The 19,755-nt window shown below is 32.9% G+C and overlaps 2 protein-coding genes and 3 long non-coding RNA genes across 7 annotated transcripts in view; 2 read left to right on the top strand and 3 right to left on the bottom strand.

Moving 5' to 3' along the window:
* The window catches only part of LOC126926236 (uncharacterized), a 420,584-nt gene extending 418,753 nt beyond the window's left edge, over positions 1-1,831 (bottom strand). The window contains exons 1-3 of the mRNA XM_050742484.1: positions 1,689-1,831; positions 1,459-1,601; positions 396-533 (exon numbers count right to left, since the gene is read on the bottom strand). The gene's annotated coding sequence lies outside the window, so the exon portion shown is untranslated. The remainder of the gene's footprint in view (positions 1-395; positions 534-1,458; positions 1,602-1,688) is intronic.
* Positions 531-1,257, top strand: LOC126926255 (uncharacterized). The gene is made up of 2 exons (XR_007714448.1): positions 531-865; positions 963-1,257. It is a non-coding gene; the product is annotated as an uncharacterized LOC126926255 (long non-coding RNA).
* A 170-nt stretch (positions 1,832-2,001) lies between the features above and the next one.
* On the top strand, positions 2,002-5,855 carry LOC126926248 (uncharacterized). 3 transcript variants are annotated; one of them, XR_007714436.1, is made up of 4 exons: positions 2,002-3,408; positions 4,114-4,270; positions 4,345-4,504; positions 4,549-5,855. It is a non-coding gene; the product is annotated as an uncharacterized LOC126926248 (long non-coding RNA). The 3 variants fall into 3 exon arrangements; XR_007714435.1 differs by having other exon boundaries at positions 4,559-5,855; XR_007714434.1 differs by having other exon boundaries at positions 4,345-5,855.
* A 1,656-nt stretch (positions 5,856-7,511) lies between these two features.
* LOC126926330 (uncharacterized) lies at positions 7,512-8,461 on the bottom strand. The gene is made up of 2 exons (XR_007714492.1): positions 7,879-8,461; positions 7,512-7,790 (listed from the first exon to the last, which is right to left on the bottom strand). It is a non-coding gene; the product is annotated as an uncharacterized LOC126926330 (long non-coding RNA).
* Positions 8,462-9,064: 603 nt separating this feature from the next.
* Positions 9,065-18,445, bottom strand: LOC126926329 (enolase-phosphatase E1-like). Its single transcript, XM_050742625.1, has 6 exons — positions 18,225-18,445; positions 17,488-17,589; positions 16,332-16,522; positions 15,754-15,886; positions 15,493-15,616; positions 9,065-15,400 (listed from the first exon to the last, which is right to left on the bottom strand). The coding sequence occupies exons 1-6, from the start codon at positions 18,327-18,329 to the stop codon at positions 13,854-13,856; spliced, it is 2,202 nt and encodes a 733-aa protein (XP_050598582.1). The 5' UTR covers positions 18,330-18,445; the 3' UTR covers positions 9,065-13,853.
* Positions 18,446-19,755: the final 1,310 nt, after the last annotated feature.

Raw genomic sequence — 19,755 nt, forward strand, 5'->3', positions numbered from 1 at the left:
GACGTTCCTCGTAAAACGTAATAGAACGCTTCGAAATCGTTTAATAACCCCTCCCCGATTGTGAACTCGATTAAAAAGTCCGCTTTCGACGTTCGTACAAAACATGTAAAGTCACACAAGATTGTTCGGGGCAGATGTTAATTAACGACGTGAAAAGAACGCACTCAAATATTCGTAGGGAAGAAAAAAATGAAATTCGAATGTCTGTCGTTGTTGTTGTTCTTGTTATTAATTCGGTGAATATGGTTGGATGTACGATTATCGGAAAAAAAAAAAAAAAAGGAAGGGAGAAAGAATGAAATCCGTAGTGGATTTCAATAACAATCAAAACACGGGCGTAACAAACGAGATGCGACGGGTTTAATAATTTACCAATTGAAAGTGCAATTACTCACCGTGCTCGCCGATAATTTCAAGTGACTGAAGGGCCCGTGAGACATACGAAGTGTATCTCAAGGGTTAATTCTGGCCGGTATACCGTTGCCGAGATTTCCAGCCGATCAATCATTGACTGGTTACGCCAATGCAGCCATCTATAAAGCCACCAAAAATTAACGTGAAGCGATAATTGCCGCACCTATTCCTCGAAATATGTATACGCGATCAGCCTTGTTCATGCCTCTCCGCGATCTCTGCACTTACGAGTGAGCTCGTGCATATCGGCGTGAACGCCGTGAAACTGCGTCATTACTTTCCGGTTATGACTCAAATAATTAGTAAAACTAAATTTTCATTCTACCTAATTAAATTCAAATTTCATTACGCTGAAAGTTTCGTTTAAACACGGAAAACGTGCCACCCATTCTAGCAACGTCTACTAACGCGGATTAACCTAAATGCCATATTTTTTCGTTTACTAGTTCAAGTATGAAATAACTTTTACTTTTTCTTGCATGCGTTTCTTAATACTGTACATAAATTTCATTGAATGAATATATACATCGACTATAATTTCATTACAGACGCACGATGATGCTGATCGACGTCATGAAATAAATAAATATATATGTATGTATAATGCGATAAAGAGAAAGAGGCAAACACAATGGCACGTTTGAAATAAACGATTAACTGTGGAATTTTCTGCCGATAAATTCAAGTTCGTTACGTATTAAATAAAAAATACGTTTAATTAATAATCACCGTAAGAAGCTTTATATTGAAATTAAGATCAAATTCATGTATTAAAAATGAGAAGATAATGTATCTGATTATTATCGTAATAAAGATAAACTAATGGTTATGCACAGCAAGTAAGCATGTACGCTATCCTATTGATTGTTATCGTTTAAAATGAGACGACTTTATATAGTGTTAATTGTAAAAAGTAGATTAACACAAAGATGAAATGCATTTGATATAATCATCGGTCGTTTTTAAAATATATATATATATACACAGAATAAGAACATGTATGGTAGGTACGCGGTATTTATAATTAACGATCGAACAACATACTCGCCATCAGTAGTTCTCTGTGTTCGTTAATGTACGCTGATTTCCGCTGTAGCTTCTTTATCTAACCTTCAAACCGGTTGGCCATCGTTCATCGTTGTGTTGAAAAATTGCATAGTCGAATTGATTAACGAAGAAGAACAAAGCTGTTACGACAAATACAAGTTCTTCTCAAACTGTTCAATTGAAAATATCGAATCGAATATTAAGAATTATATTACAAATAACCTAACCTCGAAACGCATTCATTTACTCCTGCGCAACATCGTCAGACGATGGCGCTGTTCCTGCAATTCTTGACAAGCACATATATATTTCTTCCGCGTCGCCACAATTTCAAAATTGTACGTTTTCTTTGCCGCTTGAATCAACGTACGGCGCAAATTGAAGATGTTCAAGGAACTTTGAAAAATATCGCTTCATAATTATATCTTTGGAACGCAGCTTTCGATTCTCGAACTCGCTTTCTATATCGAACGATATCATTGGTGGAGTTCAGGTAATGGCGGCGCTCGCTGCACGGGGCCCATAGGCGCGTAAATATCAGCACGGATGAGCGCCAACGAGCAAAGTAAAGAACTGGCTTTACTCTCTACTCATCTCGAAACAGAAGAGAAAGAGGGATAGAGAAGGAAACTAGTGACAAAGAACGAAAAAGAGGGGCTAGCAAATAGAAAAAGAGAAAATCGAGGGGCCGTCATAATTCCTTGAATTGAACGGTGGGTTATTCTCCACCAAGGTTACACCGACGTAGAGGTTGAACGAAGCAAGCGGGCCAAGCAAGCAGGCTAGCAACCTAGCAGGCAGACTAGCATGCAAGCAAGTAAGTAAACGAGCAAGGCAGTCAGGCAAGCCAGGCAAGCAGACAGGCAAGTTGGCTGGCAGTGAGACGCAGAGAGAAAAGCGAAAGAGGGGGCACATGACGAGTAGGATGAGAAGAGGTTGGGTAAGAGAGGAAGGAGGAAGGTAGGGAATCGATAGAACGACAAGGACGGTGCGCGAGTATATACCGCAGCACGGCAGCATCAGGCGTCGTCGGCGGTATATGGAGTTGGATCAGACGGGTGGAGAGAGAGGAGGGTAAAAACGTTTCGAGGCGTCCCTGTCTGGCGGCGCCACCGTTGCGTCGCTGTAGAAACGTGGTACCAATGCTGCTGATGGTATATGTGTGTGAGTTAGCGGTAACGATGTAGAATAAGGGAATGTTAGTGGTAGTAGGAGTACGGTGGGGGAAACGTCAGGCTGGCAGGCTCGTGGGAGAGAGAAGTGAACGGCGGACAACGAGAGCTCATGGGGCGACAAGGAAGGGGATTGGTCGAAGCGTCGGTACGACTGGGGGGAGGAAGGAGGGCAACACGATCAGGTCGGCAGGCGGGTGAGAGAAGGAAGAATAGAGAGAGAAGGGGAGAGAGAGAGAGATGGAGGAAGAAACGTTGATGTCGAGCAGCGAGGTGAGCGAAACAGAATGAGGAGGGGAGTGGACGGGCGGTTGGTCGACAGCATGGGAGAGGGTCAGAGGGGTAAGGGGAGGTAGAGCCGACTTTATGCAGCTGCGGGACGATAACAACGATGGGCTACAGGACCGCCGCTATAGCTGGGGAAATGCCAAATGGGCTACAGGACTGTGCCGGCCTAGCTGTACGTTCGCTCGCTCGTAGTGGCATGGCGGACGGGCGGTAGAGAGAAGCAGGCAGGAAAGGCGGGAAGGAGAAAGGGATTTCAAGCGGTCGTCTCTTCTCGTCTGCCTCTGCGCTCTACCTACCTATGTATACCTACCTACCTACCCGGCCCGGGTGCTCTCTCCGGGTACTCTTCTCTCCACTGCCTGGAACGTACCGTCCTGGCCATACCTAACCTCTACTGTTTTCTGCGGCTAGCGCCCTTGCTGATGTTCCTCAACATCGGAGCACGTAGCCGCTTACGCAGACTTCGATGTCATTCATCTTGAGCGAGGTCGATTATTGTTCTCTTTCGGGTACCTTATGTCCGTACGAGTATGATGTCACGCAGTACTTAGGAGCACAGCAGCCTCTGTTAAAAACCATAGAAAAATATTGAAAATTATTTCTCTTCGCTTAATTGGTTGAATTTGTCAAAAATTTTATATTAGTTTATAATAAGTTTAATTGTTCGAAAATGGACAACGAACGAATACGTATAACTTTTTGAAACAAAATATCTGTGCCAATGTTCAGACTATGGTTATGTAGATAGAGTACAGACTAATATTTTACTATGCATGTTTTATATCGTTGAAATGGGAGTAATTTTCCTCTTCATTTAAAAGAAACGACATTCGTTACTTAAAATAAAATTTCTCTTATAATTAGTAATACCAACGAAATTTTAGAACCGTATAATAAACGTTATATTAATAAACACCAAGAGAAGTTGAATCCACGGTTTTATAAAGCATATTATGACTTCTATGTAGCACAAAGAATACAAGCAATAACGTAGATGGTACGTGAGGAATGGGGGAATTGTATATACACATACAAGTGAAACGAGAGTGTATTCTTTATATATATGTTATGTATATACATATATATATATATAAAGAATACACGACCCGTAAAAATCCATATTTAAAACACCAGGACTTCACCTTCATGAGAGAAATTAATAATTCGTCCCTTTTCTTTTTTTGCTTCACAGTTTTATACCAGCCTGTCCAGAGTTCTATCTGGGAAATTTAGATTTCGTTGGAATTTCAAAAAACCATCCGAATCGATAATTCACTGTTAGAGACGAGAGACTAATTTTTTCAAATGATCGTACCTAATTCACTCATCGTTGCCAAGCACAAGAAAAAGTAACGTTCGATTAATGCAATACAAGAGAAATCTAACTTTATCATGTGTTTGAATTTGCCGCTGATTGCTGTAGGTGGATATATAGAGGCGCGAGAACAGCATGCTTTCGACAATCGTCAACGAGATACGTCGGTCCACGCAATGACGTCAGAGGCTGGTCCAATCCTGTCGAATACGTCCGTGGCCCGATCTCACCCTATTGAGCGAGAGAGAAAGGAAGATGCGGTGTATACGTACATAAGGTAAGCTAGACAAAGATGGAGTGGTAGTTATATAGATATCGACAGGGAGGAAAGAGACAGAGAAAGAGAGTCGCAGAGGGACGCAAGAGCCAGCAAATAAGAGCACAGTCCAACAAATAGAAGGAGAAGACAGTTCGAGTTCCGCTCTCCTGCTCTTACGAGACGTGCACGCTGATTCAAGCCTTGCGATATTGTTGCCAGAATTGTTCGTTATAATTTACAATGTTCAGAATATTCCTGATGTGATCGTTGAGACAAATCCTGATTTTCTATGACATATGACGCGTTCGAGCACAAATACCTATCAGTATTTTTCATGCAAAAGAACGAAAGAGGTTATGCGACAACGATTGAGAAAAGAAAGTATTGAAATATCTACATATTTTCTATTCTATTCAAATACTTAAACTAGAATTTCATTAAATGTTATAGCTTTAACAGACACGATCGATAACGTAAAATAATTTTAACTGTGTTTTATATTTTTACCGTTCACAAATTACGAAAGAGATTCAATGCTAGCTTGATGTTAGAGTTAGAATTTAAAATTTCCAGTAAAAATCCCGTCTTTCGAACTTCATTGCATATTTATCGACTAGCAGTAATAAATGGACTTACAAATTAGTTCTCTCTACAAAATTGTTTATTGCCACTGCGAACTAAAACGGTCAATTACTAAAAGACAGATACGTGCATACTCAAACAGAAAACGATACAAGTGTTTCATTTGAAAATTAAACGTGTGAAGTTATTAGCAATAAATTATAATAGTAAAGTAAAATTATTAATGCGCACCTCATGTACACATGATATTTCCAAAAGTGTTGTATTATTATTGAAATTATTGAACTTAATTGACGAAATTAAAAATTTAGTATCCGTTTTTTTGGTATTATAGTAATATTGTGTTTATGAAATGAGATATTGTTTCATTTTTCAAATTATTAATTAGAGGTTAGTAAAATATTCAAATTTACAGTAACCTCAATATTATAAAATCAATATTGAATTCAAAACTTTCAATAAAGCCTTCATATATTTAAAATACTTGTATATCATGAAAATTAGGCATTATAAACTTTTAGAGAACTTTAGAAAGGGAGATTTAGAAAAGCTTTCTACATTATTATTTGAATGTTTTTTTATATAATTAATAACTCCATATTTAACATTATTATATCTTTTCCAAACTACAAACATAAATAAAAACATATAGTATAACACGAATTGCAATATTCGTTATATAAACGAAGTTAAAATAATTTTAAATATAGAATAAATATAATTATCGGAAAAACTGATAAATATAATGTTAATTTTAATATTAATGAGTACATAAATGCAAAGACATAATAAATTGTTAAAAAATATATTATAATATAAATTAATAAATACTTCATGGTTCGTAGATTGATTAAACTCAACATAAAATTAAAATCTATAAATATATGAAATTAACAATTATATATTATAATGTAAAACTTATTGTAACAATATATACTATTATTAGCTAAAGAAAATAATGATAAACTATTAAGATTACTAAAAAATATTGCTAATTTATGTTGTATTTAAATTATACGTAAAAATTTATTTTTAATAATAATAATAATGCACGTTTAGCTTTTTGTTTCGTCAATTGAGATTAATAATTTCTATAACAATGTAATTAAATAAGCATTCTTAGTGAGCATATACATATGTATATATAAAACACAAGGGAGCAGTGAGAAAGTAGGTTTGGCATAGCCTACGAATAGGAATTTCTGATGTTCTAAAAGAAGCTTACATAAATATTGAAATCTGAAATATTTATCTAAATATCTTTGTGTGTTACACAAAAAAATGAGAATAATAAAAATTAGACGCACATTACGTGCAAAAATGAAAGTAAATATTATTTTACATAAGAGTTTAAACTCCAGTTATAAGCTTAGTTCGAATTGCAGTCGCTAGGCAGCGCATGCGCATATACATCTATCTTTCCCACTGAAAGTTTTTATGCAAAGGGAAAAATTGAAATTTGACGTTTAGAAATCAAAATATTCTATCTTGAGTTACTAGCCGCTGATAGTACTAATAGTGTATAATTATTTGCAACAGAATTCTTTCTCACATTACATATTATGTTGGAAAAGTACGAAAATAATTAGATATAATATCGATTAATACATTAACACATACATATGTAGGTAACTATATTAATAAAGGAACAAAATTGTATTAAATCGTTATGTTACTACTTACAACTTATTTTACTGAAAATGAACGAACATTTTCCTTTTCTTCGCTGTTATACCGTTCAGCAATTTAATAAATATTAATTAATCAATGAAATTAATCTTTTCCAAACTTTAACATATTCAGTTTTATACAGATTATAATGTTCAAACGATCTACACTAAACCAAACATTAAAATGATTTAGAAATATACTTATTTTATGTTTAATCAATTACAATTATTGTTGATTAACTTTAAAATACTGCACATAAGAACATGGTATAAAATATTGTAAACCAAGCATATAATTCCAACTTATTAATTTTTTAAAAATTGTATACTGATATAGATTTGTAAAATTTATGCAGGTACTAAAACAGTGTCAGCAGTGCCATCTGTTGATACCATAAAAAAGTATAACGGTTATAGACAGAGTCGATAATTTAAATTTATACGTATCTTTTTACTCTATACATATTTATTAAAATTGCATACATAAATAGAATTAGAAAATATGAAAAAGAATAAACAGTAAAAAGGATATAAATTATTTATCAATTATTAATCAAATTAAAAAAATACTTTTTAAATTACATATTTTTAATAATAATAAAATTTAGAAATCACTTCAACCAACTTTTTTATATTGTACACATCATTGTAAAATGAAAATAAAATGTTTAGACGCTATACTTTTACAGATAAAAAATACTGCAGAATTTTATTAAGGTTCAGATGAGGAAATATATCAGGGGATATGTAAAAACACTGAAAACGAATTTTCATTATTTTATTTAAAATGACATTTGTCGTACAATATATGTATAACAATTCATCTTTGGTATAGACTATCAAACACAGAAACACGTAAATTTTAATCAGAATCTCTATGCTTCCATCGACGAAGCATGTATAAAAAACCTTTATTTTAAAAAACCATCTAAAAATTCACTTCACCATATTATGAGTATTATGATATTTGTCAACACTTAGAATCACGTGTCGGTATTCCTGACACAGATGAAATAAGTAAGTTATCTCTGTTCCCAATGTAACTAAAACACAAAGAAAAGAACAAAATATTTGTATACACTTGTACTTTGAAAAACTAAAGGAGAAATTAAGAAAAGTTATCGTTAAAACCATTTTCAAGTATTAACCGGTTCTGGTTTCATCTTAGGATTAGATTTTACATTCGTGATACCTGGTGCCTGGGACAGAAACTGCATACACTGCATAGCAGCATGGAAATATAAATCAACATAGAAGGGCACGCTTTACCGCAAAAAGGTGTACAAAGAATAAGAGGGCGCAATTAGGTGCGATATTCGCGAAGAGAAATCATTAAATTTTAGATAATGCCGAGATAACATGTAGCAAAGCACAGCATTGAAAAGGAAGCTTATGTATTACTTGTAGCGTACGAGAAAAAGGTTTTAAAACGAACACCTAGTTGAGGCTAGGTACGCGAACTTTTTTGTACCGGTGAAAGACCTTACACTTACTTCGCGTGTAGTAAAGGCTTTCAAACAGAAGCGACTATAAAACAGTTTTTTATTCCCTTCGCATAGCATACGTTCTGTAAGAGAAAGTTTAAACGCTTGCAGTCTTTAATTTTATATAAACAAACCTCTAGTAGAGAACGTTTTGACTCGTTTATTATTTTCTAAACATGCACTCTTAAAGTGTCGATATATGTGGAAAAAGAGATAGATAAATACAGGAATAAAATTCATTTGTTGTAAAAGAAATTTATATAGAAATTAAATAATAGAGAAATAAATATGACATAATAATTTAATCGATAAATAAGTATATACTTGAAAAAATGTATTAAGAAAAATATTATAGGATAATATATATAATCAAACGCATAAAGTTTAAATTACACGAAGAAGTTAATTAAAGTATCACAAAAAACATGTAGATATATGTATGTAAAGGTAGCAAGAACATTTCAAAGTTACTAGTATTCTTTTTAATAGAATTTATATTTCTTTTTTTTAATACAAGTAGAAAAAGTATAGCATGATATATTAGAGCGTATTGAAAAATCTTTATAAATTATTTATTTAGAAAGGAAGTCTCTTATTGACACAGATTATTTGGATTTTTTAATTTCTTTAATCTTTAATGTCCTTTAATTCGTAATTTGAAATCAGTGTACCTTCAATATTAAATATTGAACCATTGCATGGACACTGAAACTTTTTGTATATTCTTACATGAAACATAAAACATCTTACAAGATGATTTGCATTTCCCAGTAAAAAATGGTATTTCAGCATTTTATACAAGAGAAAAGTGTCGTAGAAAAAGCAATATCTCATACGTTCGAACAATATGTATTTCAAGTACCAAATATTCGATACATCTTGTTCTTAACATTATGTCGAGGAAAAAAAAAGAATCGTATCCAGACAATATTATTGCTTCAACGGAAATTATCGTTAAAATGACGGAGACTTTTTACATCTCGATCTACTGAATTAGTTGGTTGAAAATTGATGCTCCGGTGCGCATAGTAGAATGACTAGCACTCAGGATCGATCGGGTGAAAATGCTGCTGCACCTAACATTATCGACTAGCTGAGGACAAGAGTAGCACGAACCAATTCGAGGAAACAATACCGAGAGCGGATTAGTTTTCAATCATGTACATCGATATACTTTAATCGCAATTCTTTTATCTTTTTATACCGTTCCTTTAACTCTATGTTGCGGACGCTAATCGTTTTTTTTTTTTTTTCTTTATCCCATTATATTTAATGTAATAATATTACCACGAGAATATATACACCTAAACAAAATTTACAGTATGAAGAATATAAGGATGAGTACGCTCTGATTTCGATTCGATATCACGGTTATCCTTTCTCTTATAAAATAAGTTTACTCGCGCAAACTCGAAGCCTTCGTTAGGAACAATGAAATAAAAGTTGAACGCTCGGATTCTAATTGCAAAATTCATTTATTTTGCTCTACGAATGCAGTCAAGAGTTCAGAGAGAACAGAATCCTCAATCCTTTTCTTTTCCTGTACAGTGCATACCGTTTCGGAGTCAGTAATGTGTTACTCTTCGTTCAATAAAATGTGTGTTAAGATCCGATGATCGTCGAACTTGATACGATGAAATAGAACTCAGTTTTGTGCCCCTGCCATGTAATACACACACGCACGCACACATACATATTACACACATACGTTAATTGTTTAGAGAACACTGGAAAATAGTAATTTTTCTACAGATGATCTCGTTTAATAAAGAAGAAAAGAAAAAGTATTTGAAATACTTGACTGAGAAAGAAAAGCAACGGAGCAGTCTCTTAGAGGATACGAGTCTTTAAGGATCTCCGTCGAAGGTTATCGTTAAAAAGTATCAATTAAGTCCGTACATTCTCTCCTACACTTATATTGACATGTTACATAAAATAGCCAATGAATTACAAATAATAATCGCTAATCGATACGAAGCTATTGTTTATTAATATTCCCTATCTTCGGTACTTAATGTATCTCGATATCTAAGGTATTTTGAAAGGACGACAAATCTTATGCATACAATTTAAGTAGCTGTACGACTTGTAAGCCGCAAGAAAACGTATTCTTGATGGATATCACGTTTTTCGGTTCGCTTACAAAATCTACAACCATTATTACGTACGAGTTCAACTGATAAAATATGTCGCGAGTAAAAATGATATCTATATATACATGTATATCTATATATAGATATTCACATATAAATACCATTTCTACTACATTACAGTATACATATATACACACTATACATGTATATATACATACACATGTATAAGCGACACATTCATTTCATTTTTAACAAAATACAAAGCATCAACGTCTTATTAGTGATTTACGACTGATTTGACGAATATCCGATATTATATGATGAAAAGATAATAAATAACAAGGCAGTGTACGACGGCCATGCGACCATATGCGAATAATAACACAATAAAGCTGCAATGACATACATCTTAGAGTGTGGTCGCATCAAATCGAGTATGAAACGTTGATTGAAGATCTCTAAGTTGACACGTCACAGTAAAAAAATGTAAACGTTAAACTTACAAACGCTTCTTCTTAATTTAACGCTTTGCGGTTCATAGTCATATTGAGAAAAACAAATAATTTATTCCATTGAATTTTACATGATCAATAGTACATTACATTCTCATTTGTCATATCGCGCATTTTATCCAATTAGTTTGATCAGAATACTTCAAGTTCGATACCTGTAAATAATACTTATGAATCAAACCGCAAAGAGTTAACGATCCCTAAACTTAGAACATCAACGACGCTATTTTACGTTAATTGAACATGATCGTGTACGTTTGAAGAAAAAATACTAAGGTTCGTTGAAATCGAGCACTCGAATAAAAATGAAACACAGAGCAAGTAAAGGGCAATTATACGTCGCAAATTACCAATATGTACTTCGGTTCTTTCGACTATCGACGCAAGAACAAGAATGGATGATATGGGGATGATGATATCTGATGATGCCGTGAAAGTCAGCCGAGAAGAACTTCATACATATTGTCAGTTAGCGTCCAAAGATTTTAATTTTATCGTACTGATTGGCAGAGTCGGTTCACATTTTCAAATACCATATTAATAGACAGAATATAAAAATATAAGGTATTTACCGAAAGAACAATTAAAAAATTCGTTATGGCAAAATGTCGGCAGTTTACAGTCGTTAACGCTTCGGGGCTGTTAACATCGAGCTTTTTAGTATTTTTATTAATCATCGTTAACAGAGGTGACCCTAGAAATTTCAATAAAATCGTTCAATCGTTGCGGTTGAGCATTTTCGGGCACACTTATGTTATCGATTATGCATTCGATGAATTTGCAATCGTACTAGATTTTATAATATCAATTGGAAATTTTCCTTATATATCTGACTTAAGGATAAGTTATTGTGTAGGATCAAATCGAACATCGGCAACGGTCTTATCCGCTCTGATATATCCTCGGATATATTTCATCGTGAAACGAGGACTATCAAGCATACAAGATTCAAATTCCGTTTCAGGTAATAAATGGAGATCATTATTTTTTAACAATCTCTATTCTCTTTCTATCAATTCATGATGAATCGTGCAACGCCAAAAAAAAAAGAAAAAATTACTGAGTATTGAAATGGTTTTTGTTGTAAGGACACCTTATAAATAAATGCGAGGTCTGTCAAGTGTCCTGTAAAATATGCATTCGTTTAAAGTCTCACAATCGTTTAAGGTTCAAAGTCTCATAATCGTTACTGACTATATGTGCACTTATAGATAACAAGTCTAGAACACGCTGACGTCGCAATTCGTTTATTTCATTTATTCGCTTTTGTGAATCGCTGAGCTTTTCTAGCATAGCCGCTGGCGAAGAAGGGAAACGAACCAAAATCAAAAAACAGAAAGGAGAAAATACGGAAGCTTCGATTGCTTACTATACTGTCTACAGTCTACAGTCTTCACAGTGTCTTCAATCAGGCAGGATGTATATTAATTTCAATAAAAATATTAGTATTAATACGATAATCTGCCAAAGGAATTACTACAGGTGAATAACAAATGAATTGTTTTAAATTCCCTATGTCTATCAGCATATCGTTAAATCACAGTCAATTTTGCAGGAATGGATAATAAATAAATAATCGAGTTCTTGTCAAATTCGGAAAATAATTTACGAATCCTAAAAAGAAAGAAAAGAAACTGTCGGGAAAAAAGTGGTCAGTTCATAGAAAAAATGTTCACATTATCAATCCGTAGGAATAAATGAATAAATTTTCAAACCGAAGTGTTTTTCCTTCTAATCGGATTGTTCTATATTAAATACATTTTATATGACTAATAAAATAATGAGTACGTGCAATACACCATGTTACAGTCATATCGTTGACCATATTTGAATGTCATGATTTTTATAGGACATTAATAAATGCAACACAAAACTTCCAATCGTTCAAAATCAACTTAATATCGATAAAATGTTAATTATGATACACAATATAAAATACAGAAATACGCAATGCATATAGGCCAACATCATTCTAAGCTAGAAATATGTTTCGATAAATAAATGCCAAAAAAGGCGAAAAAAAAAAGAAAAAAATAGGAATACGATATTACATTATAGTAACTCGCACAACGTTCCTCACAACGCGAAAAGATATACCTAATATAGTCGAATAAAATTCATTGTAAAACACAGTTTATCGATAGTAAGTGTAGACTTATGATTCAAAGATCACTGTGTTACTATCAGTTTATAAAATTAAGTACACAAGAGAGTATGCAAAAATTATATCGTATAGTCTAAAGCCAGCGACTTTTCGAGGCATTACCAATTCAGTCTTAAAATCATATATAATCAAAGTTCCCTGATTGTTGTTAGAAACTAAAATAGTGATCAGATCTTTAAACATTATATGTATAATTATAGAAAAATCTTCAAACTGATGAATTAGTTCATTTGGCACAAAGTACATTCGGTATTTTAGCATACTCCAACTATGATGAATTTGCTATCCTATAAATGTTCATACCGTAACATTTCGTTTAGGCAATACAAAAGAAGGATACACATCGTAAAATGTAATAGAAAACAAAAAATCAAAAATACTTTTTAGCCTTACTACAGCGAATGACATTTTCGATTATCTCTGGGTCGATTTAAATTAAGAATAGGTATATAATCTGTCTACTATAAAAAATACATTTGTGTAGACAAACCAAAAATGGCAGGACAAAGTATAACGAAATAAATTAAGCAAGTGAAATAGGAACTGAGTGTTCGTGAATTTTTAAAGAATTTTCTATTTAACATAATCGACGAACATGCAATATATCAAACTGTAACGTTAGAAAAGATAATCGAACGTGAAACACGCTGTATATGTCGCATCATCGTCTTCCTTCATATTTGTTGAAGAAATAGAAATCTTATGAACTGTATTTTAAATTAACGTATTACATCTTTAACGTCGTACGATTTATGTAAGGTGTAGGGAGCCAACTTTTCAGTTTATATCTGCGGATAAGTATTGTGGGTTGGGGTTATGTATGAAGGACTTCTTAAAATGTATAAGAACAAGATTAAGACGTCGCAGCTACAACTACAGGGGGAACAACGTCAGGTTCGCCGGCACCATCGGCTACTGCAGAATCAACGACCTTTTTGACTTTTATAGATTCTGCACTAGTCTCAGAGGAACTCTCTGGTTCACCATTTTGCGCAGATGTACTACCGCTCGTTGACGAATTAACATTTTCATTCGATGACCCCTCGTTTAGTCCATTTCTCTGTAATTTATCATCTGACAGTGGCACATCCGTATCTCCGTTTTGTGTTGTACCATTTAATTTTTTCTTTTCAGAATCCACTGTATTCGTTTCTTTTGTTTCATCCACTACAGTTTCTTCTTTCGTTGGTTTCTCTGTCAATTCCTGTTTTGATGCTTCTGCACTTACTTGTTTTTCTGCATCGTTTGCGGACGTTGTTGTTTCCTCTGTTTCTTTCGTTTTAGGGGATTTTACGTTAGTCAATTCTGTTTCTGTTTCAGATTTTGTTTCTTTAGCTACTTCTGTCGTATTTTTAATTTCAGTATTTGTATCTGCTTTGCTACTAGTAGCTTCTGGCTCTGTTATCGTTGGCGCAGTAATTTTTTCTACACTTGTCAATGGTACATTACCATTTTCTGCAGGTTTCTCTTCTGTCTTTGTGGGTTCTTGCGCAGGTTTTACCGAAGATTCATTTTCTGATGTTTTAGTTTCTGTTATACTAGGAGTAATTACAACTTTTTCAGTGGATTCCTCTTTCGTTTCTTTTTCTGCTTTATTAGCACATTCTTCTGATTTTTCGTTTATACTGTTACTATCCTTCTCTTTTGATGCAGTTTCAGTAGGTTTTACCTCTGACACTTTCATATCATCAGATTTAGTTTCTTTAGCAGTATTTGACGATTCTTCAGTCTTATTCTCTGTAATAGAAACTTCTTCAGACTTTGATTTAGGCTCACTCATTCCAACGTCCAAGGGGTCATTCGCAGTAGGAGTTGCCTCTGGCATAGATTCTACAGACTTCTCTGTATCTATTGGCTTTTCTACTTTTTCAGAAATCGCAGATTTTTCATCATCTTTTGAAGTTATTGCTACTGATTCGGCGTTACTACTCACGTCAGCTTGCACATTTTCGGAAGTGTCTAGTTTTGTACTCACCTCTGTTGGCTGAAGTTCTACCTTTTCAGCTGTATTTTCCAGCTTTTCAGCGTTTGGTGCATCTTTTGTATCAATAACCATTGGCTCTTCCATTTTCACGTCTGTGACTGGAGCTTCTTTTTGTTGCTGATCTTTTATACATTCTTTTGCTTCTTCTTGAACAACTTCTTTTGCTTCTACTTTATCGGTCATTTCAACATCTTCGGAAGTATCCATTGGTTCACTAACATCAGATGTACTCTTACTTTTATTTTCTTGAACTTCTGTAGTTTCTAACTTTTGCCGTTTTGTAGAAGTTTGAAACGTTAAATCTAAGAATGACTTAATAGTTGTGGAAGCCACTCTTTCTTCATCTGTAAGAGGAGCATTGCCTTCGCGCAGTACTATAACCGTTGATAAGCCTGCTTCTTTCGCAGCAGCAGCTTCTATAATAGAAAAACATAAGAATTAGTATCTATTCATGAGTACCACTGTGGTTTGTAGATGCTAATATATCACAATATACATAGTTATTAACCTTTGACAACATCAGTTAAGAAAATTACGCTTGATGGTTCAGCTCCAATTTTATTTAATATATTTTTATAACTACTTGATTCTTGTTTCGCACCTACTTCAGTATCAAAATAACCACTGAAATACTAAAACATACACAACAATATATTGTTATATTTTACATAAACTATATAATAAAATATAATATAAATAATTTATTACATTCAACACTCATATAGTTATAAGTACTGGCATCTATGACAGGTAAACTATAATAAAGTACCTTAAGTAAGTCACCATGTATAGAATGTCCAAATAGAAGTTTTTGTGCTTCAACACTACCACTTGAATAAATATAGACTTTTTTACCATCACTTGTCCACGATTCTAGTGCTTTTGGTACATCTTCATAAACACTATACAAATAATTCATTTATCATTTGATGAATCATTTTTAATTGTTCATTATGTTACAAATTGTTTATCATAATTGTAGTGATATATTTATGCCAAACTGAAGTGAGCCCTTACACAACATATTCACCTCACTACATATGGTGTTTATATTATATAGCTATATATCATTATTTATCTTTAAACTCTTTTTAGATATATAGCATTTTCCTTTGATATTAATTAAAATATAACAGTTAGCAATAAATTATGAAATATATTCAGGGATATCTATAGTAGGCTTACAGATAAACTTTTTATAAGCATACTACTAAAAATGTATCATATTTCATAATCATATATATCATAATCACATTTTTTACATGTACTAATTTTAAATATTGAATTTTGGAACCTGAAAGTGTTTTTGTTGTAAATTCTAATGAGGAGAAACTATCAGAAACTCACTGCGCTTTAATTGTTCCAGAATTATAAGCCTCGTGCCACATGTGCCCCTGTAATTGTTTCAGTGCACCAGTTTTTCGGTCACCATCCATTTGCCATAATATATTTTTTACAAGTGATTTTCTCTCTTCTTCTGCATTAGTACCAGTAATTGGTACAAAACCATCAATTTTATCTTCTTCATCTTTTTTTGCCTACAACCAAAATATTGAATATTTAAACACAATGCTTTCTTTATTAACAAAATCACACACGTGAAATTTATTTCAAATAATAAATAAATATTATTATAAATATTATATTATATCTTTAAAAATATCATTATTTTTAAAAGAATATATAACCAAGTAATTATAAAATAGTTATCTCATTTACATTTTTTAAAAATTGTATTATTTATTTATAATAAACATTCTTGTATTCAATTCTATTTTTGTTTTAAATTTCTTTTTACTATATTATTTATATTTACCTTAAACATATGTGATAATATTAGAATAAATTTATAAGTAAATGAATTTTAGAATGTAAAATAATATGAAATAACATGTAATAATAATAAAACTTCAATAATTAGAAAAGTAAAATGTGTATATTAAATGAAATTCTAAAAGAATAATCAAATAACAATAAGCAAATGAATATTCAATGATTTAATTTAAAGAAAATTATATTTATATAATTTGAAGAATAAATATAATACTAAAAATGTATTTAGCTCCAATCTCAAACTTTATAAATGTGCAATCTGGGTATCAAACTTCTGGGACAAAGAATGTTCCCAGGTCAATGTCTAGCAGTAAGCAGCTGCCTCTTACCTGTCATGCTATTGGTCACTCTCTAAAATACATCACTAAAAGTTGAAGCACTAAATTTACTTTACTGAATTAAGATTTTAATAACAAAAGAAAGACATTTAAAACATAAATAAAAGAGTAGTATAACATATATATATATATATATATATATACATATATATGTATATGTATATATCTATATATATATATATATATACATTTACTATAAACAATCCATGTCATTCAAGTATCATAATTCTTTATATTATCCTCAAATATTTTAATATTTCAATATTGATTGATAAAACGGTCATTTTTACATACAATATTTATGTTAATATTCAATTGTTTCCAATATTTACCTGCTCCTTTAATTTTTCAAAGTCTTGTTTGAATTCTTCATCCTCCCATTTAGTTTCAATATATTTCTTTAAATTCTCTCGCACGTAAGGAAAAAGTGTGTCCTGAAAGGAAGGTAAACGTGAATGTAGTGTGTGCTCGTCGATCGAATTAACTGTGCGATGCGCCGTTACGGTTTCCGTTATTTTGAAAAATCGCATGTGTAATTATGTTACACATAGTGATGCTTTCGTAACTAAATAATCCACATTTCGAATATTCAGAATTTTCTAAATGTTTATTTAGTTTGTTTTCATTTACAACATGTTAAAAGTAACAACCTCAACATTTCGCAAAAAAAAGAACATTAACAGTAAAAGTAAACAAATATAAAAATGTTAATGTTCGAAATAAGAAAGTTCGACATGATTTATATGATATTTTATTCGCTTTAGATTAGACGAAAGCATCTATTGCCTGCCATGAAACTCGCTGTCTCACGAACAGGGAACCTGAAACTGGATTTCAGCCGGCATAGTAAATGCTGAGAGAGAACACACACACACAATACGCGCGAAACTATAATCCACAAATTTTTTTTAGTACAATGACTCTATGATAACGTTCGGAAATTTCTCTGCGAGATATTAGCTGTGTGGAAAATTTTGATCATTAGGTAATGTCAGAGAATGTGTTGGAAAACCGGTGAAATGCGAGAACTGTAGGGCGCGTTCTGCCTCACGGCCATAGTCTTTGTTACCTTCACGAAGCTTATGCTCGTCGTGGTGCCTTCGATGTCAATTAAGATCACCGTTTCCGACAATAAAGTTTCCTCTTGGTCCTGAGTACGTTTTTCCCCGGCCATTTTTACGATTGACTCGCCTTCGACCGTAGGATAAATAACAAATATATCACCTCAGTACGTTCAAGCACGGTGTATATGTCGACGCGTTCTTGTTGAGAGCCGGCGAGTGAATTCGTTCCTCGTTCTGCGCCGGTGTGTGTGCGAAGCTGCCTCTCCCTTCACCCCTACTTGTGCTGAGCAACCAGGATCGTATTTATCACGCTTATTTTCGATTGCATTACCATTAAACTCCCTATTAGTTTTTCCATTAAATAGTTACAATTTTTACAGCTGTACATAAACTTTCATAATATTTTAGTTGTTTAGACATCAAACATTATTTTTACCGCCTTTGCATTCGCTATTGCTATATTAATTCTATGAAATTATCGTTCTACTTCTATGGCAAATTGTTTATTATACGGTATTTAAATTTACAATTATAGAAGTATAATTCGAATGTAATTTGCAAATATAGTGTTTATATTTAGTAATGTAATGGTAAAGCTGAATTTTATATGTTTTTATTCAAGTTAAAAACTTTTTAATAGGATTATTAGTTTGATCTCAATAAAAAATTATTATCACTACATGCAATGTTGTTTTGTTATGAAATGGATGTTTAAACATATAATCTGAGACAATAAATTACTGAAATAAGAAAGATATTTTTTAAAATGTTAAAGGGGTCTCAGGCGATAGATACATTCCTGAATCTGGTACGAAAATTCTAGATTGGTATTGGTGAATATGTACTTGCAGAAAAGAGCATGTGTTACGTATGTGTGAATCGCTCACTTCCTTCAGCCAATGAACGAAGCTGGTTTGCGTCTGTGCGATCGTAGCACGTCATTATTGCTCCGCAAAAATTGTTTTGATGAATAGCCATTTAATAAATGTAGACTTTCAAAAAATTTTCTATTAGAAGCTTTCTAAAATTTAAGTATATTCTCCACAATTTACTTTTCAAGTAAAGTAAACCATGATTACAGTAAAAAACCAGGATAAATATTGACTCGCTCGAACGGTTTCCGATATTACTCCGCGTAAAAGTAGTTCCTCATGTGTTATTTTTGTTGATTTTCTAAAAAATTAAGGAAATTTGAATGATATTTACAAGCAATACGAAATACTATGTACGATTCTTTTATATTAGCTGAAAATGCAGATTTTCCTACATCAAAAAGTTAAATGCCTTGTTATGTACGATTGCAAGTACAAAGTAACACAGCTGGTAAATTCGACCACCTGATTTTTGCGAGACAGCGCCGCATCGGACACTGAGGCGCAACCATTTAAATTTTGACATTTGTCTCAGCTGCACGTGTCTACCTTGACTGTATCTACATATGAGAACAACATGCACACTACTACTGTTAAAAATTGTTATGCGTTTTCTTTTCTTTTTATTGCTCCATCCACTTATGTTATGATATTATATATTTCA

Source organism: Bombus affinis, chromosome 17, assembly GCF_024516045.1.
Source record: "Bombus affinis isolate iyBomAffi1 chromosome 17, iyBomAffi1.2, whole genome shotgun sequence".
Taxonomy (NCBI): domain Eukaryota; kingdom Metazoa; phylum Arthropoda; class Insecta; order Hymenoptera; family Apidae; genus Bombus; species Bombus affinis.